This window comes from Vulpes vulpes, chromosome 5 (genome assembly GCF_048418805.1).
Source record: "Vulpes vulpes isolate BD-2025 chromosome 5, VulVul3, whole genome shotgun sequence".
In the NCBI taxonomy this organism is placed as follows: Eukaryota; Metazoa; Chordata; class Mammalia; order Carnivora; family Canidae; genus Vulpes; species Vulpes vulpes.
In genome coordinates this window covers 37,815,280-37,843,265 of record NC_132784.1, presented here as the reverse complement: position 1 = coordinate 37,843,265, position 27,986 = coordinate 37,815,280, and the positions used below count along the sequence as shown (strand labels likewise).

Genomic DNA, 27,986 nt, shown 5'->3' with positions numbered 1-27,986 from the left:
CCCCCCCCCTCTCTCTACCCCTAATCCCTGGCAACCATCCTACAGTTTTTTCTTCTTCAGACTATCATATAAATGGACCACATAGTGTGTAGAAGACTAGCATAAATTGAATCATACAGTATATGAAAGACTAGTTTCTTTCACTTGGCATAATGCCTATGTCAATTTAAAAAATATTTTAAAAGGCAAAGAAGCCCCTGGCCCCAAAACAAACACACAAAACAGGTGGGGGCCTGAGAAGATGAACATAGGGAAGGCGAGTTAGGAACATAGGGATTTGTAAACAGACGTTTATCTCATGAAGACTGTTTCAGTTCTCACGGAAATTAGGTGAGCCGATCAGTGTTGAATGAGTGGTGGAAAGGTTGGAGAGCAGGGCACTGGTGACCTGTACCCAACATGTGTTTTCTTTTATCAGACTAGCCTTTTCGTCCTTCTCTGACCTTTCCCACATCCCCTACCTCCTCTGGGGAGCGCTGAGTGAGGACTTAGGCACATACACATACGTAAATCTGTGCATCTCCATTTTCGTGGCATAAGCATTTCATTTACACAAAGATAATCAGTGCATATCTGATTTAACTTCAGACTTAGTTGAGGGCTTTCAGATGGCATGTGATGATACCAGGACTTGTAACCTAGAGCCATACACTCATCTCTCAGACCAAGGTTTATTTTGCAAATTTTCCTCTTAAATTCTGTACCATTTTCCTTCAAGTTAGTAGGAATTTAAAAGTTGAGAATTAAAAATTATAGAATGTGAAAAATTAAACTTTTGATATCTAGAATTGGAATTTCTATGTAAAATATTAGTAATCACATCTGTAAGTAACTTCTATACTTTGTTTTTTGGTAGTGTTGATTTATTTTGCAAGTTAAGTTACAATTTTATTATAAAAGGACTTAACAATCTCATATCCACTGATTTTTTCCAAATACTTTTTCCTTTTTTTGTTAGGAATTAACTGGCTTTTGTTTTCCTTGCTTTTTCCCCCATAGTTGTGATAATCAATGCATAGATATTATGTCCCACAAAAAGGAAATAACAGGTGGGGTTTCTTGGGACATTTATCACATTTATCAGCTGTTACCTTCACTTAACCGTTTTTCACCCATGATGATTAATGCGTTCATGTCCTCATGTATGTTGACCATATTTTCTGCCAGTGACATAATTTATAGGGAGATGTAAGGAGTCGCCGTATACCAGAGGTCTTCAAAAGAGAGTGAAGCCTTCTATTGCAAGTTATTCTTGGTGTTAGCATTGAAGTTATTCAAGATCCAACATACTACTCTTAGACCAATAACAGATTTTCTTATATCTTTCATTAGTCTGGAGGGCAATTACTTGATACTTTTCATACATCTAGAAGTCAAAATATAAGCGCTCAATGTGGTCAAAATTTGCTGAAAGTAAATAAAAACCTTGTGCCTTCTCCATGACAGGCACTTTACGTATATTGCCTTATTAAACGCTGCATTAGTCTCCTGTTGTGCTCATTGCTGTCACTTTTTACAGAAGAGGCCATTGCAGGTTTTGACATTTAGAGCTGGGGTTTCAGCTTGGGTTTGTGTGTCCCTCAGGATCTTTCATTCTGAGTCCTGTTACTCCCATATTCAGGCATTCAATATTTTTTTCAGTCCCAGTATTTTTTCAGTACCTCCTTGTGACCGGCCCCAGATATCCAGGATTAAAGACAGATATACAGAGTCCTAAGGAATTCCTGTATCTGTTTTTTTGGGGCTGCAGTAAATAAGAGATAGCCTAGAAAAGAGATAAGGCTTGAGGACAAAGACACAGTGTATCTCATCTCTTGCCGCATCCACAGGGCGGCTCCTGGCTGGAGCTCAGGAAATACACGTGGAACGGATGAATGACGTTATTGAGAAGTAATAGCTAACTAGGAGAGAAAAACAAAGTATAAAAAGGGTATAAAAATCAAGACAACAGAACTGTCTTGGAACATTGAGTATTTGACTAAGCAACTGCTTACCTCAGTGGCCCCATAGAGCATGAGGAACCTTCAGTGTTCTGACTCATGCCCAGAATGAAGACGTGGGGCCAGTGAGTGATCTGGGCTCTGTAAAACAGGGAGAGAGTCGCCCATGAACGTGACACCCTGTTTCAAGAGCAAGGAAGTAGGCAAAACATTTTGGAACGTTTCCATTAAAACTGGCTCTTTACCCCTTGAAAGTATGCCAAAGGGCTAAACTTCGGTATTGTGGAAATATCACCTAGGTGGAGGAGCTCTTTCCCTAAATGATTCTGGATAAAAGAGTGTTACATAATATAATTTGTTTTCTTTTCCCTGATAAATTATAACATTAAATTTTCATACCAAATCTTTAAAAATTCAAGTTTTATTCTTTGGAATCTACCTTTTAAAGTACTATGTGTAGTATATAGCATATAAAAATCCTTAGTGCTGTAACAAGTGATAGATTGCATAAAATAAGCTATTTTTTGATTAATATCATTTGAAAGAATTATGATGTGTTGAAATAATTCATCTTTGGAGTGTCATGTAGTGTCTGTAAGGAAAAAATGGGGAAATTAGGAAACTATTGAAATGATTTCAATTTCATCATTCAGCAGCATCGATGCGCTACTTTCTTGTCCCAAGAATGTATATTAACAGTGATGTTTTGCCTTACAGCTTTTCTGGGAGAAGAGGCTACAAGGACTTAGTGCCTCAGATGTAACAGAACAAATTATAAAAACCATGGAACTACCTAAAGGTCTTCAAGGTATTACCCAAATTCAGTTGAGCGGTACCTGCTGTGTGCCAGGCTCTGTGTTAGACGCTGTAGAGTCAGAAATGATTAAGACAGGGTCTTTACTTGGGGGGATTGTATGCCTTGCTGGATGATGTCCCCCTTGTGTTTTAGTAAACCCAGGGAAAATGTACCCGAAAAGCTGTTTGTTGCAGGGATGTTTTAGATTTTTTTCTATTTAAAAATTTTGGCTTTAGGTTAGGTTCATCATATAAATTAGCCCATGTGCTGCTTTTAGAACCCAGTGGCACCAAATAGCAGAATTTCTCAAGCTTCCTGCTCACAGCAGCATTTGGCTCCAGCAACCGCTCTTTCACCCTTCCTCTTACCAAAGGAACCGCTAACCACTTTTCTGCCTCTTGCTGCATGCACTGCTGCTGCATGTAGCACTGGGGACAGATGCACTTTGATTCAGGAACAGCAGCAAGTGGGGGCTGGGGTATAGAACTCAGTTAACTAGTGTGCCTGTCATATCACATGTTAATTCCAATTCTAGAGAAGCATTATTCTTCAGGTATTATAACTTTGGCTTCTAATTGTTGGTATAGTGTGGATTGCTCAAAATTCTCATAATTCATGGTTAGGACATTGTGTCATCCCTCTATGTTCTTGGAAATTATTGCTCTAACTGGTTTAATAAGTGTAGGACTTTAAGCAATGCATTTAAATGTTGGCCATGTTGCCAGTCTCCTACAAGTAGCCAAGATGTGCAATTATTAATTCTGTTAACTTGGATATTTTGTTAGGTATTTGAAAAAGATGTGAAAGCTGCAGGTAGAGCATGCTTGCATTGGCTTTTCCGTCGAAGTCCCAAAACAAAGGAAAGCATTGAGATATTGCTAGAAATTAATGTTAAAACCTGTAAGAGGAGCTATTCTAGGACTCCAGGGATACATTCATAGGGAAACTTGAGTATAATGTGACTTTAGAAGGGATTTAGATCACTAAAATAAATGACCTTGCTTGAGGAAATGTAGCCAACTTTAAAAAGTTTAGTACCTTGGAAAAGGCATCTTGAAGTTGTGGTAAAGTTTTATTAAGATGCTTGGCCATTTTGTTACAGTTTTTTTCTTAAAGATTTATTTATTTATTTGTTTGTTAGTTTATTTATTTTAGAGGAGGGCAGGGGCAGAGGGAGAGGAGGATAGTGAAGCAGACTCAGTGCAGAGCATGGAGCTGACATGGGGCTTGATCCCATGACCCTGAGATCATGACCTGAGCCAGAACCAAGAGTCAGATGTTTGAGCCACCCAGGCGTCTCTTGTTTCTATTTTTTAAGTGTTAATTTTTTGGTATACAGCAACTGTGAAGTGGATACGATATTATCCTTTACTTTGGCTTCTGTCAGTTTTTTTTTTTTTTTTCTGTCAGTTTTAAATATATGATCCCAAACAAACATAAAAATATCAGTTGTGTTAGGCTACATAAGGTTGGCTTAGCACATCTAGAAATTTTCTAAAATTTAACTGGCATATATTTCTAATTACAGGAGTTGGTCCAGGTAGTAACGATGAGACCCTCTTATCTGCTGTTGCCAGTGCTTTGCACACAAGCTCTGCACCCATCACAGGGCAGGTCTCCACTGCTGTGGAAAAGAATCCCGCTGTTTGGCTGAACACATCTCAACCCCTCTGCAAGCCTTTTATTGTCACAGATGAAGACATTAGGTAAGGCAGCCTAACATAACTGCAAAAACTTGTTCTTTACCTTGGATACATTTTATACTGCCTCTTCGTTTCTGTGGCACATCTAGTAAATGATGTATCAGTCAGAGAGCTACACTTTTTTTTAATGGATCATCTGTGAAATTAATGGAAGGTGATCTAGAACATGTAAAACAAATATAAGCTTGGAAAAAGGTGGAAGTATCATAGTCATGTCCGAAGGTCACATCAGCTGCACTCTCTCCACATTGTTACTGCAGTGTCCTTTGCACTTTCAGGTGTGGCCTCTCTGCTCTAAAGAATCCTCTTCATTCAGTGATGCCTTTTGTGATTGCTTCCTGTGTTGGTTTGTCTGCAAACCAATCTCTCTTTAAAGCAGATCAGAACCATGCTGCTTTGAGCTGTGTTGATTTCAGTTTGCTTATCTTATGTTTATTCTCTTAAGTTCAGTTTAGACTTAATTTATCTCTGCTTCATCTTGTTTCAAGTAAAGATTGAAGGTGGCTTTATAGACGTGCGTGCGTGTGCACGTGCGCGCACGTGCACGCGCACACACACACACACACACACACACACACAAGCCAGATGAGAAGGAAATGGCAGATATCAAGCAAAAGGTAAACCCTAAAGCAATACAACAGAGTCAGGAGTAAGGACAGGGCCCAAGCTGCATCTCATAACATCTTTTACTTTCTAAGACTGGGCCACACATTAGGTTTTTAGTTAGAAATAGTGGAAAGAAAACATGCAACTCAGATTGATAATGCCCAGAAAAATATAAGCAAACCATTGATCAGATGAAGCAGACTATTTCAGATATTAAGACTAGAAAGAAATTCTTCTATGGAATTTATGAACTTAAGTATCATTACCTTATAATGAGACTGTAGTGTATTTTGTTTAACAATAGGACAATGTGTAGCACTTCAGTATTTCTACTCTCTGAATGTTAAATCAGGTCTTATTGGATATTATTCCTAGACAAAACCAGCAGGTGGCACTTTTGAATCATATAATTCTAAAATATGTTTTATATTTGTATTTTTTTTCTAAATCCATAAGAAGTTTGTGTGAAAATGTTTTTAAATGAATGAGTCTAGCTGGGTTTGTAATTGGAAAGCCCGTCCTGGGTTTTAAAGTAGTTCCTTTTGCAAAGATGTAAAATGGCTCAAAGTTGCATTCGTGTGTATTGATTGCATGGAACTTATGATCAGCTTTATTTTTTAAGAAAAACAAAATGTAAAATCAAGGGGAGGAATCAACTTGCTCTTTGGATTATTCTTACCCTCAAGGAACGAAATTATTCTGGAGACAAACTCTTACCTGTGTTGGAATGAACACCCGGTTAATCAGCAGGGCTCCTGCCAGGTGATCACGGGTGTTGACTGAGGGCCTCTGAGTGATGTCCCGGGAGTACTGGTGGCTTCTGCAGCAGGTCTTTTGATAGTAGAGGAAACTGTGGCACAGCCAGACCTGCATGATCCTTTTAGGATAAACTTGTTTAACAAATTGTCCATTTGATTTAATTGTCATAACAAATTATTAAGCAAATATTTCTCGTTGAATTAGTGAAGGTTCAAAATAAATTACTGCATATGGAATTGTTGCCCTTTCTCTGTGCAGCCAATATTCTGTTTATATTAAACCTTCAACTAAAGGTCTCAACATTAAGTACATTTTTTTCAGTATATTTGATAATATTTTCATCCATGGATGTATTCAGGGTTGTTTTTTGTTTTTTTTTGTTGTTGTTGTTTTGTTTTTTTAAGTAGTGGAGCCTGAAGGGGCTTGGACTCATGACCCTGAGATCAAGATCTGAGCTGAGATTGAGTCAGATGCTTAACCAACTGAGCCACCCAGGCACCCTCTTACTTGTTTTCTTTTTCTTCTTCTTCTTCTTCTTCTTCTTCTTTTTTTTTTTTTAAGATTTATTTGTTTATTTGAGAGAGAGTGAGAGAGCACACAAGCAAGTGAGCAGGGGTAGGAGTAGAGGGAGAGGGAAAGAATCTCAAGTAGATACCTTGCTGAGATGGGAGCTGGAGGCAGGGCTCCATATCAGGACCTGAGATCAAGACCTGAGCTGAAATCAAGAGTTTCCTGAGTCCCCCAAGAGCCCCTGTATTTGTTTTTTAATATGTGTAACAAGTTCTTACAAACTTAACAGCCTAAAACAACACTCATTTATAGCTCACAGTTCTTAGATTAGAAGCCTGGATGGACATGACTGCCTCTCTGCCCAGGGTCTTACAAGGCTGAAACCAAAGTGTGGCTTAGACTGCATTCCCTTCTGCGTCACAGGGTCCTCTTTCAAGCTCCTATGATTGTTGCGGAATTCGTTTACTTTTAATTGTAGGACTGGGGTCCCTGGTGTCTTGCTGGATGTGTGTGTGGGGGGGGCTGTTCTTTGTGGTCCTGAGAGGCTGATAGCAGTTCCTTGCCCCAAGGTCCGCTCCACATTTCCTCTCCAACTTTTTTCAGGAACGGCATAGCCCCTTTTAAGAGTTTTTCTTAACCGATCAGGCCACCTCTCTCTTTTGATCAACTCAAGGTCCATTGTTTAGTAACCTAATCACGGAGGGACACCTGAGCCCATTCACAAGCTCGGCCTGTTCATAAGGGGAGGGAATTACACAAGGAGTCTCTCCAGGGCAGGGACTACGTTGGAATTCTGCTTGCCACAATGGGTAAATGCTGTAATCTCAGCTTACCTCAGTGTGGGAAGTAATGCTCGAGACATACGACAGAGGCTGGAGAGCTCACACTCAGTGACAGCCTCTCTCTCCGTGAAAATTCCTTAAAAAAATGGAAGCCCGTAATATGTTTTAACTTGTGTTGTTTCGGACTTTAGTAAGGAGGACCTCTACAGTTTGGGTGGCTGTACGATTTATGTTAGCTTCTCACCGCGGGCACAGTCTCAGGAGACAGAGAGACATGTCGGCGGGCATGTGGTAAATGTAACTTTACAAGTGGTTGAGTACGCAGGAAGTGCATAGTCGGTGAAGCTTAGCATCGACCTCCAGGACACTGTCCTCCTACCCTCCCGCTTTTCCAGGTTTGAGGCAGTGCTGCACTCTGAGAAAAATCACTTTTTTCTTTTCCAGCCTGCAGAGCCCTCCGTATCGTTGTGTCTCTTATGTGTCACTGGACTGTTCCATCTCTCTCTGTCCCTCCATCCTAACCACCTTTCCTCTGGTCTCAAGAGGTGATTTGTCCTGCTTCGAGTCAAGGCTAACCCTTCCACCTGCACCTGCGCAGCTTTCCCTTTCGTGTTTTTTTCTAAGACTCTTACTTACCAATGTTCTCCCTTCCCTGTGTTTCTTCAGCCTTGGCCTCTCCACTTGGCTCTGGATGTGAATTTCCATTTACCGTCTTGGCTCCTCAGAACTGTTTTAGGAATCCTCTCTTGTACTGTCAGGGAGCTATTCTGAATTTTTTTCTGATTTTTAAACATAAAGTACATACCATTAGACTTTCTTTCTGTGCTATGTTTCTAGTCAGATGGTTCAGAACCTTTTTTTTATGACTTGGTCTTATTAATTTTCACTTTTGAGGTCCCATTGCAGTCCCCGAGACACAGAGAAACTCATGGCATGTTCTTAACTACTCCGCTCATCTCAGAGATGCCATTCAGTTTCTCTCATTGGTACATCGGATCATGTGGTCTTGGTTTCTTCAGGATGGCCTGCTGCCAGCAGGACGGGAGGGGCTCCGTCTGGCTTTCCCTTAACCTAGCCGTAGAATGCCAGGCTCCGCCGTGCCCCCCTTATCATGCCCACACTTCCTCCGTCGCTCTCTCTGCTTCATTGAACAAATCTCGTCTCCTTCTCTATTTTCTTGTCTTCTCTCTCTCTCTTTTTTTTTTTTAAATATTTATTTATTCATGAAAGACACAGGTAGAGAGAGAGGCAGAGACACAGGCAGAGGGAGAAGCAGGCTCTATGCCAGGAGTCCGATGTGGGACTCGATCCCGGGTCTCCAGGATCAGGCCCTGGACTGAAGGCGGCGCTAAACCGCTGAGCCACCCAGGCTGCCCTCTTCTCTATTTTCAGTATAACTTCTTTCTTTTATCCCTGCTTTCAGGTTATTTCTAATATCCTTTATAGCAATAATCCCAAACCTGCACATACTTGAAAGGTCTGAAGTCGAAGAAAAAGTCATTGAAATAAATGTCCTACCAGGATTCTCTGTGAGGCGTGGGATACCTGCCTGTCTGAATATTCCTCTCTTTGGCAGGGCTCCGCTCCTGTGCACTGTGGTTTTGTGGGTGTATGAGAAGCCTTGCAAAGTCTAAGGCGAAGGAAACGTCTTCTTCTCAGGAATTTTCGTGATTTCGAACTCCAGATAAATTGTAGTAGCAGCTGCATGTTCCGTTAGTTGCCAGATTATCAGTGTCCTTTTACTCTCTTTTGTAAAAGGAAACAGGAAGAGCGAGTACAGCAAGTACGCAAAAAATTGGAAGAAGCCCTGATGGCAGACATCTTGTCGCGAGCTGCTGATACGGAAGAGATGGACATTGAAATGGACAGTGGAGATGAGGCCTAAGAGTATGATCAGGTAAGCTGAGAGGCTGCAGCTGCCGCTGTGCTGTCCCCAGCTTTTGCTCCTTGTGGCCTGCCTCGGCGGTATAAGGAAAGCTTTTCCTCTGCAGAGGTGGCAGGTGCTGTCGCTTGGCCTCCTCTCCATTAAGGACCCTACCTATCCTTCGTCCTCCTGATGTGAAGACTTTCACAGCCCTGCCGCCACTTGCAAGGGCTCTAACCTCCCTTTAACGCCAGGTGGAAAACCTGCAAGGTGCCGTTAGAAAAACTCAGGAGAAGAGAGCAAGGGCTGCCAGGTGTGGGGGGCAGTGGCCGCAGGAGATGGAAGTGGCTTCATCCCCAACTGTTGTTCTGGGGTCTGTTGTCCCCCCAGAATTATGGCTGTAAAGTAGGCAATAGGCTTGATGCAGAGAGCCTGGGCAGGGCATTTTCTAGGATAATAATCGACTCTATTTGTTTTTGAACCAGTCCTCCCGGGCCTTTTGGCCTGGGGACCCGCACCTCATCCCACTAGTCGTTCTTGCATCGGTGCCAGTCCTGGGGACACAGTGGTCGCCACAGTCTGGGGCACGTCTCCTGTCTCAGGGCTTCAGTGACCTGGTCTCCGGAGCGCGGGGAGGGCCCCGGGATGGTCATGTCTTGGCTGCTCACGACCGGCTCTAGGAAAGCTTTTTAGTTTTGGTGGTTTTTCAGACTTTTCTTCAGAAAACAGTTTAAGATAATCAAGGGTCATCTAACTGAGGTGTCACTAGAGCCCTGCTTATTTCACAGGTGACTATGCAGATGGATTTCAGGGCAGCAGTGCCCTCATGTACGTGAGCAAGCATGGGTTGGGGGACTGGGCACTAGGCTCAGATGGAAGCCGGCACTGTGCGTTGCCTGGCACAAGTGCGGCTAGCGGTGGAACAAGCTAGTTAATATTGAGTGATTAGGGTTTTAATACATACTTAAAAGAGCCATTATTTTGGTATGTTGGGGAGAGAGAGAGTCATAGTGTGTGTATCACATCCTATACTTGAACATGGTGTTGTTAGGCCAGCCTACTGGACTGGAGGGCCGTGGAGGAATTAGAAGCCCTTGTTACCAACATTAAACTCGGCTGACTCCCTCATTCCGCCCCCTCTGTACCTGAAGTGTTTCATAAACCACAGCATTGCCCCGCTCGATGGAATTGGTTCCTATCAACCTGTAGAATAGATAGGACGTGGCTTGACCAAAGGGTAGGCAGTGGCCAACTTGACGTGGCTGGTGAGAGATGGAAACTGTAGCACGTGGTGTAGGCCTGCCAGCCCCTACGTGCTGCGGCTGTTCCTCACGTCCCTTACTAGCAGCATGGCCCCTTATACTTATCCATCTATGTCCTCGATGACAGATTTACTGTGTTGGTTAAAACTGCACGATCACGGAGGGCTACTCGGGCTATCCGAATTTTAGGGCTGCCTGCAAGAGGGTGAAAACCGTGAAAACAAAGGTGTCAAATACTTAGCTACAAACGAGGTCCAGGATCAGATGCATAAATAGTTGTATCCACAACTGCGCTATACAGCTTCAGCTAGATTAAATAATAATGTGTGCTATTATTATAAATGCTCTGAAGTAAAATAAATCATTGTTTTTCTACATTTTTGCAAAAATGTTTGGGTTTGGCTGTGTCTCTTACGAGTTTTTTTTTTATTTGTATGCCCTATGATTTCTCTTTTTATACATATTTAATTGACTAAACATAGAAATATTTGTGTTAGCATACAAAACGGTACATGATATTTTTGAAAATGAAATGAGTATAAATTTATTATCAAAGCGCTTGAAATAATGAGGGGATATGTTGGGCATGTTTTTAATGTACAAAGTGCTGTAACTAAATGCTAATTAATCAAGGCTTTAAAAGTGTGGTTCTAAGTGAAATTAAGCCTCTAACTACTTTTTAAAGTTCTGCTGACCTCACCTGAGGAACCATTGCATTATTTAAGTTTGTTTGTTTTTCCTTACAGGTAACTTTCGACCAACTTTCCCCAAGAGCAAATTTCTAGAATTGAACAAAAGCGTTTCCACTGGGTTTTGCCTGTAAGAAAAAAAGTACCCGAGCACATAGAGCTTTTTAATAGCGCTAACCAATGCCTTTTTAGATGTATTTTTGATGTATATATCTATTATTCAAAAAATGATGTTTATTTTGAGTCCTAGGACTTAAAATTAGACTTTTGTAATATCAAGCAGGACCCTTAAGATGAAGCTGAGCTTTCGATGCCAGGTGCAATCTACTGGAAATGTAGCACTTCGCGTGAAATATTTGTTTTCCCCCCTGTTTTAATATGAACCGATCAGGAGTACCAAATAAATCTCCCAATTAAAGATTATTGTGACTTCACTGTATATAAACAGATTTTTATACTTTATTGAAAGAGGACACCTGTACATTCTTCCATCATCACTGTAAAGACAAATAAATGATTATATTCACAGACTGATTGGAATTCTTTCTGTTAAAGAGCACAGATAATAAATAGCACCCCCACCCCCTCCTTAGGATTCCTGATTTTCAGTCAGCTGTGACCCCTGGGCCTTAGGTTTCAAATGGAGGTGGCGGAGAATAGCTGGTACATTTGCAGTTTCCTCCGGAAAGCGTGGAAACCCTGCCGCCTTTCCCTGAATTCTGAGTTGCCATCTAGCATGTGTTTGGGTTTGTTTTTTTTTCCTTGCCTGTGACTAGTACTTTTGTTAGTGCTATAAAAATAAAGCATTTTCTTCCCTTGGGCGTGAGTTAGGTACACAAGTACCCTTCAGATGGCACTGGAGTCCATGATTGTTTTTTTTTTTTTTTTCTAGGAAATTTTGCATTTTCGAATGTCCACTGACCCTGCTGAGAACAGGTGCAGGTTAGACCCTTTGCCACAGAGAGAGGCAGTTTTCTAGGCAGAGGTGCTAAATGAGCCAGATTGTGATACTTTACTAATCAGTACCCGCCCTCCACAGTATTAACGTTTTGTTGTTGTTAAAACTCTTCAGTGTAACTTCATTACCACTTAAATTCCTTGATACCTAATTACTAAAACTGGCACATTATTAAATGAATTTTAAAATCAAAACATACTTAATATGCTGCCAAGGAAAGGAGGGAGTGGTTATCATCAAATTGAAACACATCTTGAGAAATAATATCTTTCTTTGGGAAGGGTTTATGTACTTCTTTACTCTGAGTTCTTTTAAAATTAGACCCAGAAATGATGTGGTCACCCATGTGACCAATTCCATGTAAATGTCACCTGGACATTGTATTACCACTACCTCCAGCACCCTTCCAGTTCCTGAGGAAGGAAAAGAAAAGTAGTCAAAGCAATACAACTGGCGAGGTTTGGGCTATTGTCTTCCCGGACCTAAAGCCAAACTACATGAATAACACCCTTTTGGAATTCCTGATTTACGTTCAGCTTTGATCTCTGGGCCTTAGGCCACCAGTTCCCTCAGAGTGGTCTTGCTGGCACATGAGCAGGGATGCTTGTAGACTCTGGGCTGTGCATTGGCCAAGGATGCCTGGCCCCTCAGACTGCCCCAGCCGGGGTGGCAGTGGGAAGTTAATACTGGTTTCTTTGTAAGAACTGGTGTGACTACTTTAGAATGGATGTCCAAAGGCTTCTCTTAGACCCCCCTAAGTCCAAGATTCTCTTTTGTACTCAAGCTTGGGGTAACTTCACCTTGGTGATCACATGTTCTTTTTACAAAGCTATCCAACCAAGATACACATGCTTTTGTAAACAGCTTTTGTAAAAGCAAAAACACAGCGTACACACACAACTTTGATTTCTGTTCATATGTACTTTGCTCAGGTAGAGAACAAGGTGTGAAAGCCATTACATGGTGTCCAGCTGGGACCATCCCATAAATCCAGGTGTTCCCAAGATTTCCACAGGACGACATGTCCAGGATTAAATTCATTATCTTATCCCTTGAATCTCCCGCCATCTTGCAGCCCCTAAATCCTCTGATCCAATTGCTCAAGGCAGATGCCTGTGAGTGATCCCAGACGCTACTCCTCCCCTTCCCTCCACTGTCCCATCAGTCCCGTTAGAGCTACTAAATGCACTTCTCACACCCATACCTCTTCTCCATTCCCTGAAATCCCTGCCTTCTGCAACCAACCTCCTTTTCCTCTCCTCTGGACTCTCGGTGGCTCCCTCCCTCCCTCCTCCTTCCCTTCCACCCACCCAGCCATCCTTCCCTCTCTCCCTTTTCCTTCTCTCTCCATCTCTCCTTTTTCTCCTCCATGTAGCCATCAGAATGGTCCTCAAAGCAAATGTGACTGTATAATTTCCGAAATTTTTGAAATTTCTCACTTCTCTGGGTAATTTTTAAGAATTATTTTAAGAATGATTTTTTTTTAAGAGTGAGCACTTTGCAATGAAGAGAACCTGTGTTTGAACCCTGATTTTGCCATTTGTGTGACTTGTCAGGTTACCTAATCTCTTTGAGCCTGTTCCTCCTCAGTGAAATAGGAATAATAATACCTACCTCATAGAGTCGTCATGAGGACTGAATGAGATACTGTTTATAAAGTGTGTAGCACAGTGCCTGGTGCACAGTGAGGGCTCCTGTTGGGGCTTGCCGTTGTCATAACCCCTGCAGGTGTCCGTTTTATGTCACAACCAAGAGGCATTTTCTAATAACTGTAACTGCTCTCGCCCCCCAATCCTCATTTTCTGCCTCAGCACTCTGTTTTTTTTTTCCTTTATAGAAATCTTCTAAATCTGTATTTGTTGACTTTTTTTGTCTCTCTCTCTACTAGAATGTAAGCTCCGTGAGAGCGAGGATGTGTCTGTCTTGTTCCCTGTTATGACCCCAGCACTTAGCCTAGTGCCTGGCACACAGTAAGCACTCAATAAATGTTTGTTGAATAAATGGATGAATGATCAAAAGGCTCTTCATGATCTGATACCTGCCTATTTGTCTGGCTCATCCTGCCACTCCCCACTGCACCTTCAGCTCAAGAAAAACCGCATTACTTGGTCCTTTGAAGTGCCCCCTTGGGCTTCTGTGTCTTTGCACCTGTCGTTTCCTTTGCCTGCCTGTCTACACGGCAGATTCCGGGTTACTGGTCGAGTCTCAGCTCAGTGGCCACCTCCTCTGTGAAGCTGCCCCTCATTTCCCAGGCAGACGTTCTTCCCTCTTCCGCGTTCCCATTGTACTTTGTAAATACCTCCGTGGAAGCACTTTACTGTATCTCATTGTAAATTCGTGTGCATGTCTGTTTCTACTTGGAGACTGTAAGCACCAGGAGGGCAGCGATGGCACCTCTCCTTCTTCAGGACCCCAGAGCCTAGCACAGTGCCCGGCACGTAGTAGTTCTGTCAGGAAATATTCGTTGAATGAATCTGTAAATGAGCAGAGTCTTGCAGTTGGACAAGTGTCGCGAGGCGGATGTATCATCAAGGGAAGGAATGCCCCTGGTGGCTTCCAGTGTATTCCTTTGTTCTAGAAAAGAGATCTAGAAAGCATTATGTAATCTCTCTGAATATAAGATTACCTGTTTGAATTTCAAAGATAAGTTGAATAATATAGATCTTCGTAAATGATTGCAAAAGACATCAAAAAGCTTTGTGATCTCTCAAATGCTACCGAGTCCAAAATAAATATTTGCACTATTAGTATTTCCATAGTAAATGCTATGCGAAAATGTACAGCAATAAATTTTGAAGCTTTAAAAATGTTTGTGTAAGTCATCTTCAGTGACTTGATCCGTGAGGGACATCTCTGGCCTGTGTTTCCTGGACACGGGGGGATTTAGATGGGGGTTTGGGTCCCCAAAGCTCTCGGAGCTTTTTGGTGACATCACTTTCATTTGCTGAGACAGTTGCTCCCTCCTATGCCAGGATGTCGACTGAGCGGAAAGTGCCGAAAGCTTCTCCACAGACACATAGACGGGCCACGCTAGACCTGGAGAGGCCATAGCCCCGAGACCCCGCCGGAGCTGTCCTAGCTTGCTCATCCTGCCTGCCGTCCCACCTGGGATGCCGATGTGGCCTCTGCTGCCCTTCCAGTTCCACTGGTCACTTGCAGCAGGGTTACCTAGGAATAGCTGTGGGGTTGGGAACCGGAGCTGGGAGCTCAGTCTGCGTGTCTCAAAGGGTCTGGGTGGGACTTCAAAAATTTAAGTTGCACGCTGATTAGAAGGGCACAGGTAAGTTACTTTGTCAATTACTCAGCTTTTGTTTTTATAGCTGGAAGACGCGTTTTTATTTCATTTATATAGCATTTCATAGTTTATAGAGCAGTTTCACCCCCACTCGTGCCGGGCTGGAATTTTAACTTAGGTTTAAGCTGTGTTACACGCGTCATCCCCGCTCAAGAGCTGAGGAGTCTAAGAAGCAGACAAGTTAAAAAAAAAAAAAAAAAAGCAGACAAGTTAAATGGCTCAACTTGAGCCAGGAAGGTGCAGAGAAGGGAATTTGGGTCCAGAGATCTGTTTCCAGAATGCCCTGCAACCTTCCAGTGTTCTTCCTCACTTGGGTTTCAAGCTGCATTTCTTTCTGTGACAGAAAACAACACGGTTTGGTTTATTAAGTACCGTGCGACTGTGGCCTGGAAGCTTATATAGGGCAGTGCTTTTTTATAGGAACCCTACTTCCATGTGGGGAGAGTCAAAGCTGTTTCATTGATCTCTTCTGCTGAGCCATCTTTACCAGGATTACTTCTCTTTTATAAGAAGTGGGGACAGGTGCAGTTTCTTACTTAGTCACGGAATGTTGGGAGTTATTTTTATCTGGGGGGTTAGCAGTTTCTGCTACTGTAGTACTTCTGGCTTTTTGCTTTATGAGCTTGATGCTGTGGGAAGTCTGGCAGCAAGATGCAGCTGGTCCCAGGGAGGCCGGAGGAGCGCGGCTCTGACATGGGACGTGTCTACACAGGCGTCTAGGGCATGAATAAGAGCATTCACCAGGTGGGGGGGGGGGACGCAGCAGGTGCACCAGCAGGTGCTGGGGGGGGGGTTGGACGGGGACGCAGCAGGTGCACCAGCAGGTGCGGGGGGGGGGGGTGAGGACACAGCAGGTGCACCAGCAGGTGGGGAGGGGGACGCAGCAGGTGCGGAGGGGGGGGATGCAGCAGGTGCGCCAGCAGGTGTGGGGGGGGGATGCAGCAGGTGCATCAGCAGGTGTGGGGAGGGGGATGCAGCAGGTGCTCCAGCAGGTGTGGGGAGGGGGATGCAGCAGGTGCGGGGGGGGGGCGAGGACGCAGCAAGTGCACCAGCAGGTGCGGGGTGGGGGGCGAGGACGTAGCAGAGCTGTCGGCCCACCCGGTGACCCCACCCTGCAGTGAGCGAAGCTCTCTTTCTCTGTCTATCTCTCTGTCTCTCTCTCAAAGCCTTTGCCAACCTGCTGACCCACATGCCCAAGTGCTGGCCTCGCGTTCCACGCCAGTATTCAGCTGGTCACCGGGAGTCCTGTCAAGGTTTCTGTCTCCTTATCATTTTTCTTCTGTTACTCCTGTCGTAGGCTTTTGCTAAGAACTCTGGCTGGATGACTACAGTGGCTCCTCTCTGCTCCCCTTGTCTCTGGCTTTGCCAGCCCCAGGTCATTTTATTTTACTTTATTTTATTTTATTTTATTTTATTTTATTTTATCTTATATTATTTTATCTTTTAAAAAAGATTTTATTTATTTATCCATGAGAGGCACAGAGAGAGGCAGAGACCCAGGCAGAGGGAGCAGCAGGCTCCATGCAGGAAGACTGATGCGGGACTCGATCCCAGGACTCCGGGGTCACACCCTGGGCTGAAGGCAGCCGCTCAACCACTGACTCCCTGGGCGGCCCAGCCTCATGCCATTTTAAATATTGCTGCCAGGTCTTTCTCAAATGCCTCGTAGATTATCTGATGCTCCAAGTCACATTTATAGTGGGACCAGGTCTGACTCCTCAGGTGACACCCTTGTCGTTGGTCCACACAGCTTCCCTGTGGACACGCCCAGCTAAAACCCTTAGCGAAGATAGAGACCCTCCTATCGGGGATAGAGACCCTCCTCCATACATTGTATGCCACCAGATGAAGCCATGGTTAGTCTTTTTTTTTTTTTTTTAAGAATTCTATTAAAGTTTTTTTGGGGGGGAGCAAGAGAGTGGGGTGAGGGGCAGAAGGTAAGGGAGAGGGAGAGAATCCCAAGCAGCCTCTGAGCTGAGCACAGAGCCTGATAGGCTCCATCTCAGGACCCTGAGGTCACAACCTGAGCCAAAACCAAGAGTGCCCCTAGTCCTTTTCGGTCAAGGCCAAATTCTTTACCATACACTTCGTGCTAAGTATTGTGGTAGCAGATACTAACTCGGTTATTACCAGGATCTTGAGCAAAGTTCTGTTGATAATCAAGATGATATTTAGGTATTTGAAAACGATCATCCTTAAAGAGCAATTAGCATTTAGTGCCGTTCCACTAAAGCCTTATTTTTCAACTTTACTCTTACTACTACGTGGGAATACTTCATTGTACTCATGGCATAAAATACGCAAAAGAATCTCTCTGCTGCTCTTTCTTCACAAATTATATAAGATAATTAAGGCATAATTGCTTTCTTTTTTCTTACTCTGGAGCAAATAAATGGCATAAGAATAAACAACCAAGGCCACAGACTGAGTAATCTTGCAAACACTTTACCTCCTGGAAAGAAAAGGCAATAGTCTCCATTAAACTTTAGCAATAATAATGACTGCCGCAATTACAAAGTCATAGGTCTTTCCTACCTTTAACACTTTTTAGACTTTTAAAACATGTGTCCTTTTATCTATATCATATTAGATTTTTTTTTTTTTTTTTGGTTCTGTACTTAAGACTCTGGTAAAAGTGCTAAACCACCTCAGTGAGTCCATAGGACAGGAGAACAGAAGTCTTGGTGAATTATTTCTACAATGGAGTTATCACATCCGGGGGGTCCTGAGGTCCCAAAGTCATCAAAAAAAGTGAAAATACATATATTCAAAGTTACCCTCAAAAACTCTAAATCTCCTATAAGGTATGCCATATGTAGTTTGACATATACAACTCCATAAAGTAATTCTAAAAACCAGCCTAAAGCAGCGATTCTCAGTCTGGAGTGATTTTGCCCACCTCCCCAGCTCCCTCCACCAGGACGTGTGGCAACGTTGGAGAATTTTGGTTGTTACAGAGAAGGAAGAGGGTGTAGTTGCTACTGACGCCAAATGAGTAGAGGACGGGGATGCCGCTAAAAATCCCACGAGGTACAGAACAGCACCCGCAAATGTCCATAGTGCCAAACCTTGGTGTGAAGAAAGAGACATTTTATTTTATTTTATTTTATTTTATTTTATTTTATTTTATTTTATTTTATTTTATTTTATTTTATTTATTTTTTTTTAAAAAGGATTTATGGAGACATCTGAGCTTTTATTTTGCCCTTCAGGTAAATGTTACTCACCAGAAGTGAATGGGAGTAGGCGGGTAGAGAATTCTGTAGTGCCCCCATGTGCCTGAAGGTCACATACCATTCTGTTTTTTTTTTTCTTTGAAAAAATAATGATTTAAAAAATCATATGCACTAATATTCAACCTTTTTAAAAAAATTTTTTTTAATTTTTTTTATTTATTTATGATAGTCACAGAGAGAGAGAGAGAGGCAGAGACACAGGCAGAGGGAGAAGCAGGCTCCATGCACCGGGAGCCCGATGTGGGATTCGATCCCGGGTCTCCAGGATCGCGCCCTGGGCCAAAGGCAGGCGCCAAACCGCTGCGCCACCCAGGGATCCCTAATATTCAACCTTTTTGATGTACAGGCCCATGAGTGTTGACTGATGAACATGCGCACCTCCATAATTGATAGGGGAGGGCTCTATCACCACCGCCCTCCCAAATTCCCTCGTGCTACCCTTGGTCGTCAACCCCTTCCCTACCGTAAACCCTTGTCAGCCACTGATCTGTTCTCTATTCCCCATAGTCTTTGTCTTTTCCAGAATGTCACAGGGATGGAATCACCCAGTGTAGAGCGGTGTGGGACTAGCTCCCTCTACCTAGCATAACGCAGTTGAGAATAAGTCATGGTTCACTCTTTTATGGCCCTTGGATGTTTGTTTATCCACCGTTCTCCATTCGTCTGTTGAAGGGCGTTACTCCACCGTTTCAAGATCAAGACTTGGTAATCTTAACACATCTTTTTATTTATTTATTTATTTATTTATTTATTTATTTATTTATTTCACATCTTTTTAAAAAAAACCTTAACACAGTAAAGGATTTGTTTACTGTTGAGAGGAACAAACAAAAGAGTAACCTCATGTTCCGTGCATTGCTAAGTTCTAAAGTCAACATAAGTCAGATACGTGTATGAAGCAACCGCTCTGTTTTTGATCCTTCCGTATTTTGCTTCAGACAGTTGTATTCCTTCCCCTGAATACATGCTCAGGGGTGTGCTGGACACACTAATGCAAATACAGACCACTCCCCAAATGAAATGTGTGAGTCAGGTGTCATCTTTGTCCTCTGGCCTACTCCAGTGTGATGTGGCAATGCTGTTTGCGTGGTTGTCACCATCAGTGGAAGAGGAAAATGCTATCATATAATATTGATGATATTCTTATGGATTCATAACTGAATCCTGACATTCCTTTTAACTGCTCTTTAGTGTTTTGAACAACCTCTTTCTTGCCTTTTGGGAAAGACACTCAACTATTTCACCCTTAGTGATGAAAATTTCTTTAGCTCTCGTAGCATTAAACAAACATGGATAAGAGAGCTCTTGGGCTGCAGCATCTACCTGCTGATGCACAGAATGGATCTGGCTGATCCGTCGGGGAACAGGGGTGCTGCTGCCCCTGTCCTTTATCAGTGTGTGAGCCTCCCGAGGCTTTGCAAACGGGCAGATCTCGGTCAGCGTTGGTCAAATGTGGATCTTCTGTTACTGTAGCATCTTCCTTATGGTAAATTTCAATTTTTTCCATTTCTTTCCTTCCTTGGTGGCTGACTCATTGTTTCATTGGATGGTATTGATGACAGATTTTGGTTAATTTCTGAAGAAAAAAGGCTGACATCTGATTTCTTCTTCTTCTTCTTCTTCTTCTTCTTCTTCTTCTTCTTCTTCTTTAATATTTTATTTATTTATGAAAGACAGACAGACAGAGAGAGAGAGAGAGAGAGAGAGAGGCAGAGACACAGGCAGAGGGAGAAGCAGGCTCCATGCAGGGAGCCCGACGTGGGACTCGATCCCAGGACCCCGGATCACGACCTGAGCTGAACACACTCAACCATGAAGCCCCCCAGACATCCCTGACTTCGTCGTCTATGATGACGTTAAAGAATAGAAAGTTGGCTGGCCTGATTAGCGAACTCAATAAATAGCTAACAGTTTGACCTAGCGATGTGCTTTCAGACGATCTGACTACTTTGGCAACTGTGTGTAAAGATACAAATGACAAGGGGAAAGGATCCATGGGGCATAAACCCAGGGTCACTGCTGTGGTCACATTAATCAAGGTGCCGCAAGAGAAAAGGGTTTGATCTCTGCAATGACTGGACTTCCCCATCTTGAACTCTCTCCTAGTGAAGAGAGAAGCGACACAGATCAAACATTTCCAGGATAGGTCCTTTGTGTCCTCTTACGGTCTGTTTTTACTTCCAGTGTAGCGGTTCTTCCTGCTGTACAGCACAACCTCCAGGGGGAGCTCACGGTACCATAGGCGACGATGCTGGGCGTGTACCCCGGCACATCCCAGGCTCACAGTCCCCCTTCAGGAGAAGGATTAGTGTCCCCAGTGTGCAGGGGACAAAACACAGTCCTAGAGGACCGTCAGCACCTGCTCAGCTGGTGGACACCAGGCCCAGGCAGAGCCAGGTGCCGGCTGCATGCGGGACAACAGTCGCCCCGCCTGGCCGGGCTATGGGGACAAGCAGGACATGCACAGGAAGAGCAGCCGGAAGGACCGTCATCATTCTGGAAAGCAGTGGATGTGTGCACATGAGAGGACGACAGGGACTGATGACGCAAAATGCCAAGAAGAGGCTTTATGTCAAAGTCCAAGAGGAGGTCGGGGCACTAGCGCCCTGGGGAAAGAAGCTCCATTTAGGTATTTTAGAAAATACTGCGCCAACAGCATTTGGCACGTGCACCGGAATGGCGTGCTTGGCTCGACGCCTCACCTTCCCCGGCCTTGGGTGGGGCGGCGGCCTCCTCCCCTTCATTTGGTGTGAGTGATGCCAGGTGATGGTATGGGCCGGTGGGGGGTCAGGCCGGGTCAACGGGGAGCTTTCCCTGCTCTTGGGACCAAGTCATCCACTGCCCGGACTGCCTGAATGCGACGTTCTTGCGAGCTGCAGTATCCAGATGTTCGCCAGCTGCTCCCGAGTGGCTTTCCTCGAGGAGACCCCCCGACGAGCCTTGCCCGCCTGAACCCCTCGGCCCCCGCGAGCTTCAGCTGACACTCGTGCCACGTGGTGGTGTTGAGAGCCGGGCGGAGTCCCTAGGACAGCTCTGCGCAAGCTCTCGTCGCCTGGCCCCTCGGAGTCGTGTCCCGTGCTCCCTGGCTCAGGTGTGTCACGTTGAGGAGCCGCTCCTGCTGGGCTGCTCCTGCCCCGCCTGCCCCCCGGGTCCTGACCCCACGCCCCGGGAGCATCTCCGGGCGCCCACCGCCTGTGGTGCGTGGAGACCTCTTGACAACCCCCGTGTCACCGGCCTCCGCCTCCGTTAGAGGACAAGTTGTGCGTCCCCAGTCGCACATCCAAACAGCGCCGGGCACCTGTAAGTGAAACTGCTGGAGCAGGTCTCATAGTCACTGGTTGACCCTGAGGCTGGACCCAGGCACGGGGAGGCACCTGGCCCACTCCTGTGCTTGGGGTGAACATTCCAGAAGCAGTCACCTCCAGGTCGCAGCCCTGGGGTGAGGTTATGGGCATGCCCTGCGTGGTGACTTGACCGGGGCGGGGCCCACGTGTGCTGTTGGGGAGTGCCAGGCGGGCCTCCGACAGAGGTCCCCTTGCTTGTGGCAGCTGCCACCGGCCGTCTGCAGTGCCATGCCCCCTGGCCCGGCCCTGCATGCAGGGCCCATGTCCAATGCCACCAGGAAACTCCAGGGGCAAAGGGCCCCCCGCAGCATCCCATCACCCCCAGGCCTTTTGGGGGGAGTAGCTGCCCGCCTCCTGCTGTCTCCCCTGAGCCCGAGCGCAGGAAGGCCTCATGCCCCTGGGCCACGGCGGAATGTTCACGAACAGCAGCCCCAACAAAGCAGGATAAGGGCACCGCTGGGCATCTGCAGAGCGCGGTCCGGGTGTTGCAGAGGCCGCGGGGCCCTGGGCGGCCGCGTGGCTGCTCCTCCTCGGAAGCTCAGATCCCGGTGGGGGAAGAAGGTCCAAGCCACCCGCGTGTGCCACGACTGTCCGGGTGCCCGTGCAGGAGAGGGGTGCCCAGGCCGGTGGGGGCCGGCAGGAAGGGGGATCCACGTGGGAGACAACGCAGGTTTGCGGCTTCCCTTCGCTCAGCCTCTGGGCCTACCTTCCAGGCGACAGCCACGCAGGAAGCTGGAAGGTTCCCCGAGGGCCCCTGAGGCTCTCGGACCCGACCGCGCAGGAGATCCGTGGTCCCAGGGGGCAGAGGACCCGAGCGAGCTGCTCGCCGTGGAAGCCTCCAGCCGGTGCTTCAGTCGGGGGGGGCGGGGGGACCCTAGTGGGGACGCCCCAAAGGCCGCACGAATGTCCGCGGCCCTGCCCACGGCACAGCCGTGATTTTCATGCCGCTGGCAGCTGCTTTAGCCCCAGACCCGGCCTGTTTCACGACGTCCCATGTTTGCATTTCCGAGGCCAAGTCAGGCGACCACGTCGGAAAGCGGCCCGAGCCCTGCGGCTCCAAGGACCAACTGCCCCAGGCGCTCAGCCCCGAATCCGCCGGGGCCGCGGGGACACGCCCGCCCGCCCCGCCCTTCGCCCTCCCCGCGCTCCACCCCCGGCCGGCGGCGGCTGCACAGGCTGCTGTGCTGGGAGCTAACGGTGGGGGGGGGGGGGGGCAGCGGGGCTCCCCGTCCCTCCCCGCGGGGCTCCTCGTCCCCTCCCCGCGGGGCTCCTCGTCCCCTCCCCTTGGTGCTCCTCGTCCCCTCCCCTTGGTGCTCCTCGTCCCCTCCCCTTGGTGCTCCTCGTCCCTCCCCGCGGGGCTCCCGGTCCCCTCCCCGCGGGGCTCCTCGTCCCTCCCCTTGGTGCTCCCCGTCCCCTCCCCGCCGGGGCTCCCGGTCCCCTCCCCGTGGTGCTCCCTCCGGGGCGCCCGCCTTCCCTGGGGGCAGGCTCGCTGCAGCCAGTGCGGGGGAGGTGGCGCCGGGCCCAGGTGGGTGGCGGGGTGCGAAGCCCCTGGGACCCTGGGTGCCGGGAGGGCAGCCCTCCGAGGGGGAGGGCCGTCCGCGGTGGGTTAAGGAGGCTGCAGCCGGGGTTTAGACCTCCCGCCCCCAAGGCCCCCCTCGTCCCCGGTCCCTCTGGCGACGCCTGGCCCATCTCCCGGCCAATCTGCACATCACTGGATTTCAAGGACACGGCCCAGCCCCTCCTGGCTCCACCGACGGGACCGGCTGCCTTTAGGGGGCTTGACCCCCCTCCTTTTTTTTTTTCCAAATATTTTATTTGTTTTCTCATGGGACCCAGAGAGCGAGTTAGAGACCCAGGCTGAGGGAGCAGTAGGCCCGACGCGGGACTTGATCCCGGGCCCCCGGGGTCACGCCCGGGGCCCCTAAGCCCCCGAGGCCCTGTGGGCGGACCCCCACGCGACCCCGCAGGGCGCCTCCAGCACCGACTGTCCCCCAGAGTCAGTCCTGGATCCTCCGTGGCCGGGGGGGGGGGGTACCCCAGGTGGCCCGCGAGTCGGGAAGCGGAATTCCAGCCGCGGCGGGGGCGGGGGGGGGGGAGGGTGTTGGTAAGGTTCGTGGGACAGTTCACCCCCCCCCCAGAGCATGCGGGGTGACCGGAGGGACGGCACCCCCACCTCCTGGGCCGGAGGAGCGGGCAGAGAACACAGGGGCGGTGTAGACACGGGCGGAGAGCACAGAGGCGGTGTAGACGCGGGCGCGCAGGACGGGTCTGGCTGCCTCCAGGGGGGCGCCCGCGGGAAACGCCGGGGCCCCCCCAAGCCGCCAGGGAGCCCCCCCACCCCGCCCGGGGCCGAGCCGGCTTTCCGCCGCCCCGCGGCCCCTCTGTCCCCTTCCCAGCCTCACCCCTCCCTGCGGAGCCCGCGGGGGATGCAGCCCCCTGGACAATTGGTTTCCTTAACAGGAGTTTGAGGGTTGCAGTCAGCGAGGCCCTTACTTGACCCGGGGCCGCCTGGGGATGCGCTGCGGTGACGCACCTGTTCCGTTGGGACGCGGGGGGGGGGGGGGGCGCCCCGCGGGGACACAGGTCTGCGCCCTCCAGGGAAAAGTCCCAATTGATTTCATAACTTGACCAAAGGATAGTTAGGCCCACGGCCTGGTGTGGGGGAGGGTGAATGTGCAGGGGGGCAAGGGGGTGAAGCACTCACCAAGGTGGGGGGGTCCCGGCCTGGAGAGCCCTGGGGAGCCCTGGGGAACCCTCGGCCACTGCGGCAGGAGCAAGCCAGGAGCGGCAGGCAGAGGGAGAGGCAGGCTCCATGCAGGGAGCCCGATGTGGGGCTGGATCCCAGGACCCCGGATCGCCCTGGGCCGAGGGCAGATGCTTAACTGACTGAGCTGCCCAGGTTCCCCCAATATTCCTTTCTGTTGTGCTTTTTGCTGTTGTTTTGCACGGTTGTGTCTCCTGGGCTCCGAAATCTGAGATGGTATTGATGCCACTATGGCTACATCTTCTCTTCCTCCACTGACAACCTTGTGGGTCCATCCTGGTTCCCCGAATGTGGCCTTAGAATCTTCCTTGGTGGCTCTAAGTAGACACTGTTAGTTTTTTCCCAAATAAACGGGGGAGAAATTAAAAACGGCAGAACCAGGCAGTAGGTTCGGGGGTGCTTTAATGGGGAGCACTCCTGGGAGGGGTTCTGAGACTCAGAGGGGCTTGAGTCAGGGAAGTGGGCCCAGGCAAACCGCAGGGGGGGTCTATAAAGAGTTTTCTGCGGGAAGATGGGGGCAGAGTGGCATTCCGATTAGGGCAAGGGTTACAGGTCTCTGTAAGCTAAGTTAGGGTAGGGCACCTAGGGTAGGTAAGCAGCGAGGCGGCCTTATTGGGAGGTTGCTGGCCTGTGGTCAGCCGTTTTGAGGACCCCAGTCTCACCAGCCCAACAGACACTGCCGACAGATCAAAGTTGACACAACGGATGTCTTCTTGTCCAGCTTGCCTTCATTGCACCTCTCCCTATGATGAAAAGAATTTCATTTTGACATCCATCCTCTCCCTGGATGACACCCTCCTTCCCACAGTTCCGATGAGGACTATATGCTGAAAACACCCGAGTCTCTAGCTCCAGAACCAGTCTTCTCCTGATCTCCAACACCCATAATTCTATAACCTATTAGATTTCTCCATCTGGAACACTTTGAACGTCACACGTCTAGAGCCAAGCTCATCATTATACCCCTCCAAACCCGAGTCTCCTGTATTCTTTAACTTTATTAGGGGCATCACTATCCATCCAGCAGCTCAAGCTAGAAGCTTCTCTTCCTTTCTTGTAATCTCTTCCTACCCCTACCTCCTGCATCACCACCATTTTCCCCTCAAAATTCAACGTCTGACAGAGAGTGCAGATGAGGAGCACCAGAGGAATGGAACCACTTACTCGGTGGAGAAGACTTTAGCGTCTTCATAATCTCCATTAAACTACCACTCATATCCGGCCATCCCATGTAAACTTACACTAAATATAAATGGCATATTTACTCTGAAAACAGTTTCCCCATCAAACCTCCTCTTTAGGGAAAAGTGAAGCCCATAATCTCCTCCATGTGAATTTTGGTGCCTCTGCCAGGAGCAACTTCCTGAAGCATAAATATAGTCATACCATCTCCAACAAACCTTTGCTTATTTCTCTCTGCCTATGAGATAAAGCCCCAAACTCCAAGCATGTTATCTGGTGCTCTGGTTCCAGTCTATGTTTCCAGCCATATTTATTGTCCTTCCCCCCTCCACATCCAGCTCCCTAGCCTGGGCGTGTTTTTCCCATAATGAACTAGTTTCTGTTTCCAGGACACGTTTCTCGCAATTATCTTCCAGGTGTACCTTTCCTTCCTAACTCAGCTTAAATGTCACTTCTGCAAAAACTTCCCCTACTCATGCAAGTAGACCAATTAGAATTAGATACTCTCTGCTGTGTGCTCTGTATAGAGCACTGTGAACAGACCCACTTGCTTGGTGATGGGTTGAAACCCAAATGAAACCTGGAGTGGGTTTGCATTTGAGAGGCAAGATATGGGGACAAGGAGAATCCAAGAAAATCTGAGGCTTTGACTCTGGGTGACTGGGAGGTGGCCGCCTTCAAAAAGTAGATGGTAATGGTTTGGGGAAAGATAATTAAGTGGGGGAAACTGAAATATTTTTGCCTTTAGCTTATTTTTTTTAAATAAATACGTTTTTGAATTTAATTTAAATTTGTTTATTTATATTTATTTATTAATGAGAGACACAGAGAGAAGAGAGAGAGAGAAAGAGAGAGAGAGAGGCAGAGACACAGGCAGAGGGAGAAGCAGGCTCCATGCAGGGAGCCTGACGTGGGACTCAATCCTGCGTCTCCGGGATCACACCCTGGGCCAAAGGCGGCGCTAAACCGCTGAGCCACCCGGGCTGCCCTGCCTTTGGTTTTTGATGTCAAAAGTGGCACACACTTATTTTAGAAAACTCGGATGATGCAGAAATTATGGGTAAGAATTTAGGCATCTTGTGATTTTGATGTCCCGTTCCTGGGATGTTCCCAATGGTGTATTCATTCTGAAGGAAGAAATGGCAACCGCAGGAGGGGTGAAGGGGAGATCTGGTTTCTGTTCGAGTTTTTCAAATGGTTTGCCTTCTGTGCTTTAGACAATATTTCACTCATAAAAATATGTTTAAGACTTATTGGTTGCTAAAAAAAAAAAGACTTATGGGTTGCTTACTCAGTGCCAGGTACTGTGGGGGAAATGGCATTTTTGTTTTGAAAGAGAGAGACAGAGTGATTGCACACATGCACGGGGAGGGGGTGCGGCAGAGGAAGGGGGGGAGAAGCTCAAGCAGACTCCTCACGGAAGGGTGGGGCTCTGGCCGGCCTCCTCTCACCATCCTGAGATCACGACCTGAGCTGAAACCAGGAGTCTGACCCTCAACTGAGCCCCCCAGGCGCCCCGAAAGTGGCATTTAAAAGTGCCATGGAAAGATTCGCAGGTGGAAACCCATGACCAAGCCTCACGTGAGTGGTGGTGCAGAGTTTGGAGAAAAGAGAGGTGAGCTCCCGCCGGAAAGGCCGACTGCAGGGTGCCCCTTGTGAGCTCCAGGGCCCAGAGTAAGAAAACGCAGTGAGGCGCTGACAGGCTCCTTGTGTCTTTGAGATGTAGACAGTCGAAGATCCTCGAGGGCTTAATCTCTGTGGAGTCTGGGTTGTTCCATTCTTTTTTTTTTTTTTATTCATGAGAGACATACAGAGAGAGGCCGAGACCCAGGCAGAGGGAGAAGCAGGCTCCGTGCAAGAGCCCGACGTGGGGCTCGATCCCAGGTCTCCAGGACCAGGCCCTGGGCCCAAGGCAGGCGCTCACCCGCTGAGCCCCCCGCATCCCCGGGTTGTTCCATTCTTCACCAAACCAGCTTCTCTCTTCCCTTTCCTTAGCTCACGGTCAATCTTCCTTCATCAGAGCTGTCGCTGGTTTGGCAGCACTACGGTGCCTCCTGATGAGGGGCAACCAGGCCTAATTCCATGACACCGACACCGTCTAAGGGTTCCTGACTGTGCCCGAGACTGATGTAACCATCCTGATCGGGTCGCATCAGCTTGGGCTGAGGAAGATGCTTGTGACAACACATGCTCTTTCTTCTGGCTCTTTCCTGTCCCCCAATTTGAGGATCTCCAAAAGCCGGTTATTTTTAGAGTCTTCCAAGAGTATGTCAAGTTGCTCACGAGAATAACCCTT

The 27,986-nt window shown here is 47.4% G+C and overlaps 1 protein-coding gene across 1 annotated transcript in view; it reads left to right on the top strand.

Moving 5' to 3' along the window:
* MBD2 (methyl-CpG binding domain protein 2) overlaps positions 1 to 14,676 on the top strand; it is a 66,703-nt gene extending 52,027 nt beyond the window's left edge. The window contains exons 4-7 of the mRNA XM_072757872.1: positions 2,658 to 2,748; positions 4,265 to 4,442; positions 8,855 to 8,993; positions 10,969 to 14,676. Coding sequence (XP_072613973.1) covers positions 2,658 to 2,748; positions 4,265 to 4,442; positions 8,855 to 8,981 — 396 coding nt within the window. The 3' untranslated portion in view covers positions 8,982 to 8,993; positions 10,969 to 14,676. The remainder of the gene's footprint in view (positions 1 to 2,657; positions 2,749 to 4,264; positions 4,443 to 8,854; positions 8,994 to 10,968) is intronic.
* The last annotated feature ends 13,310 nt before the right edge of the window (positions 14,677 to 27,986 follow it).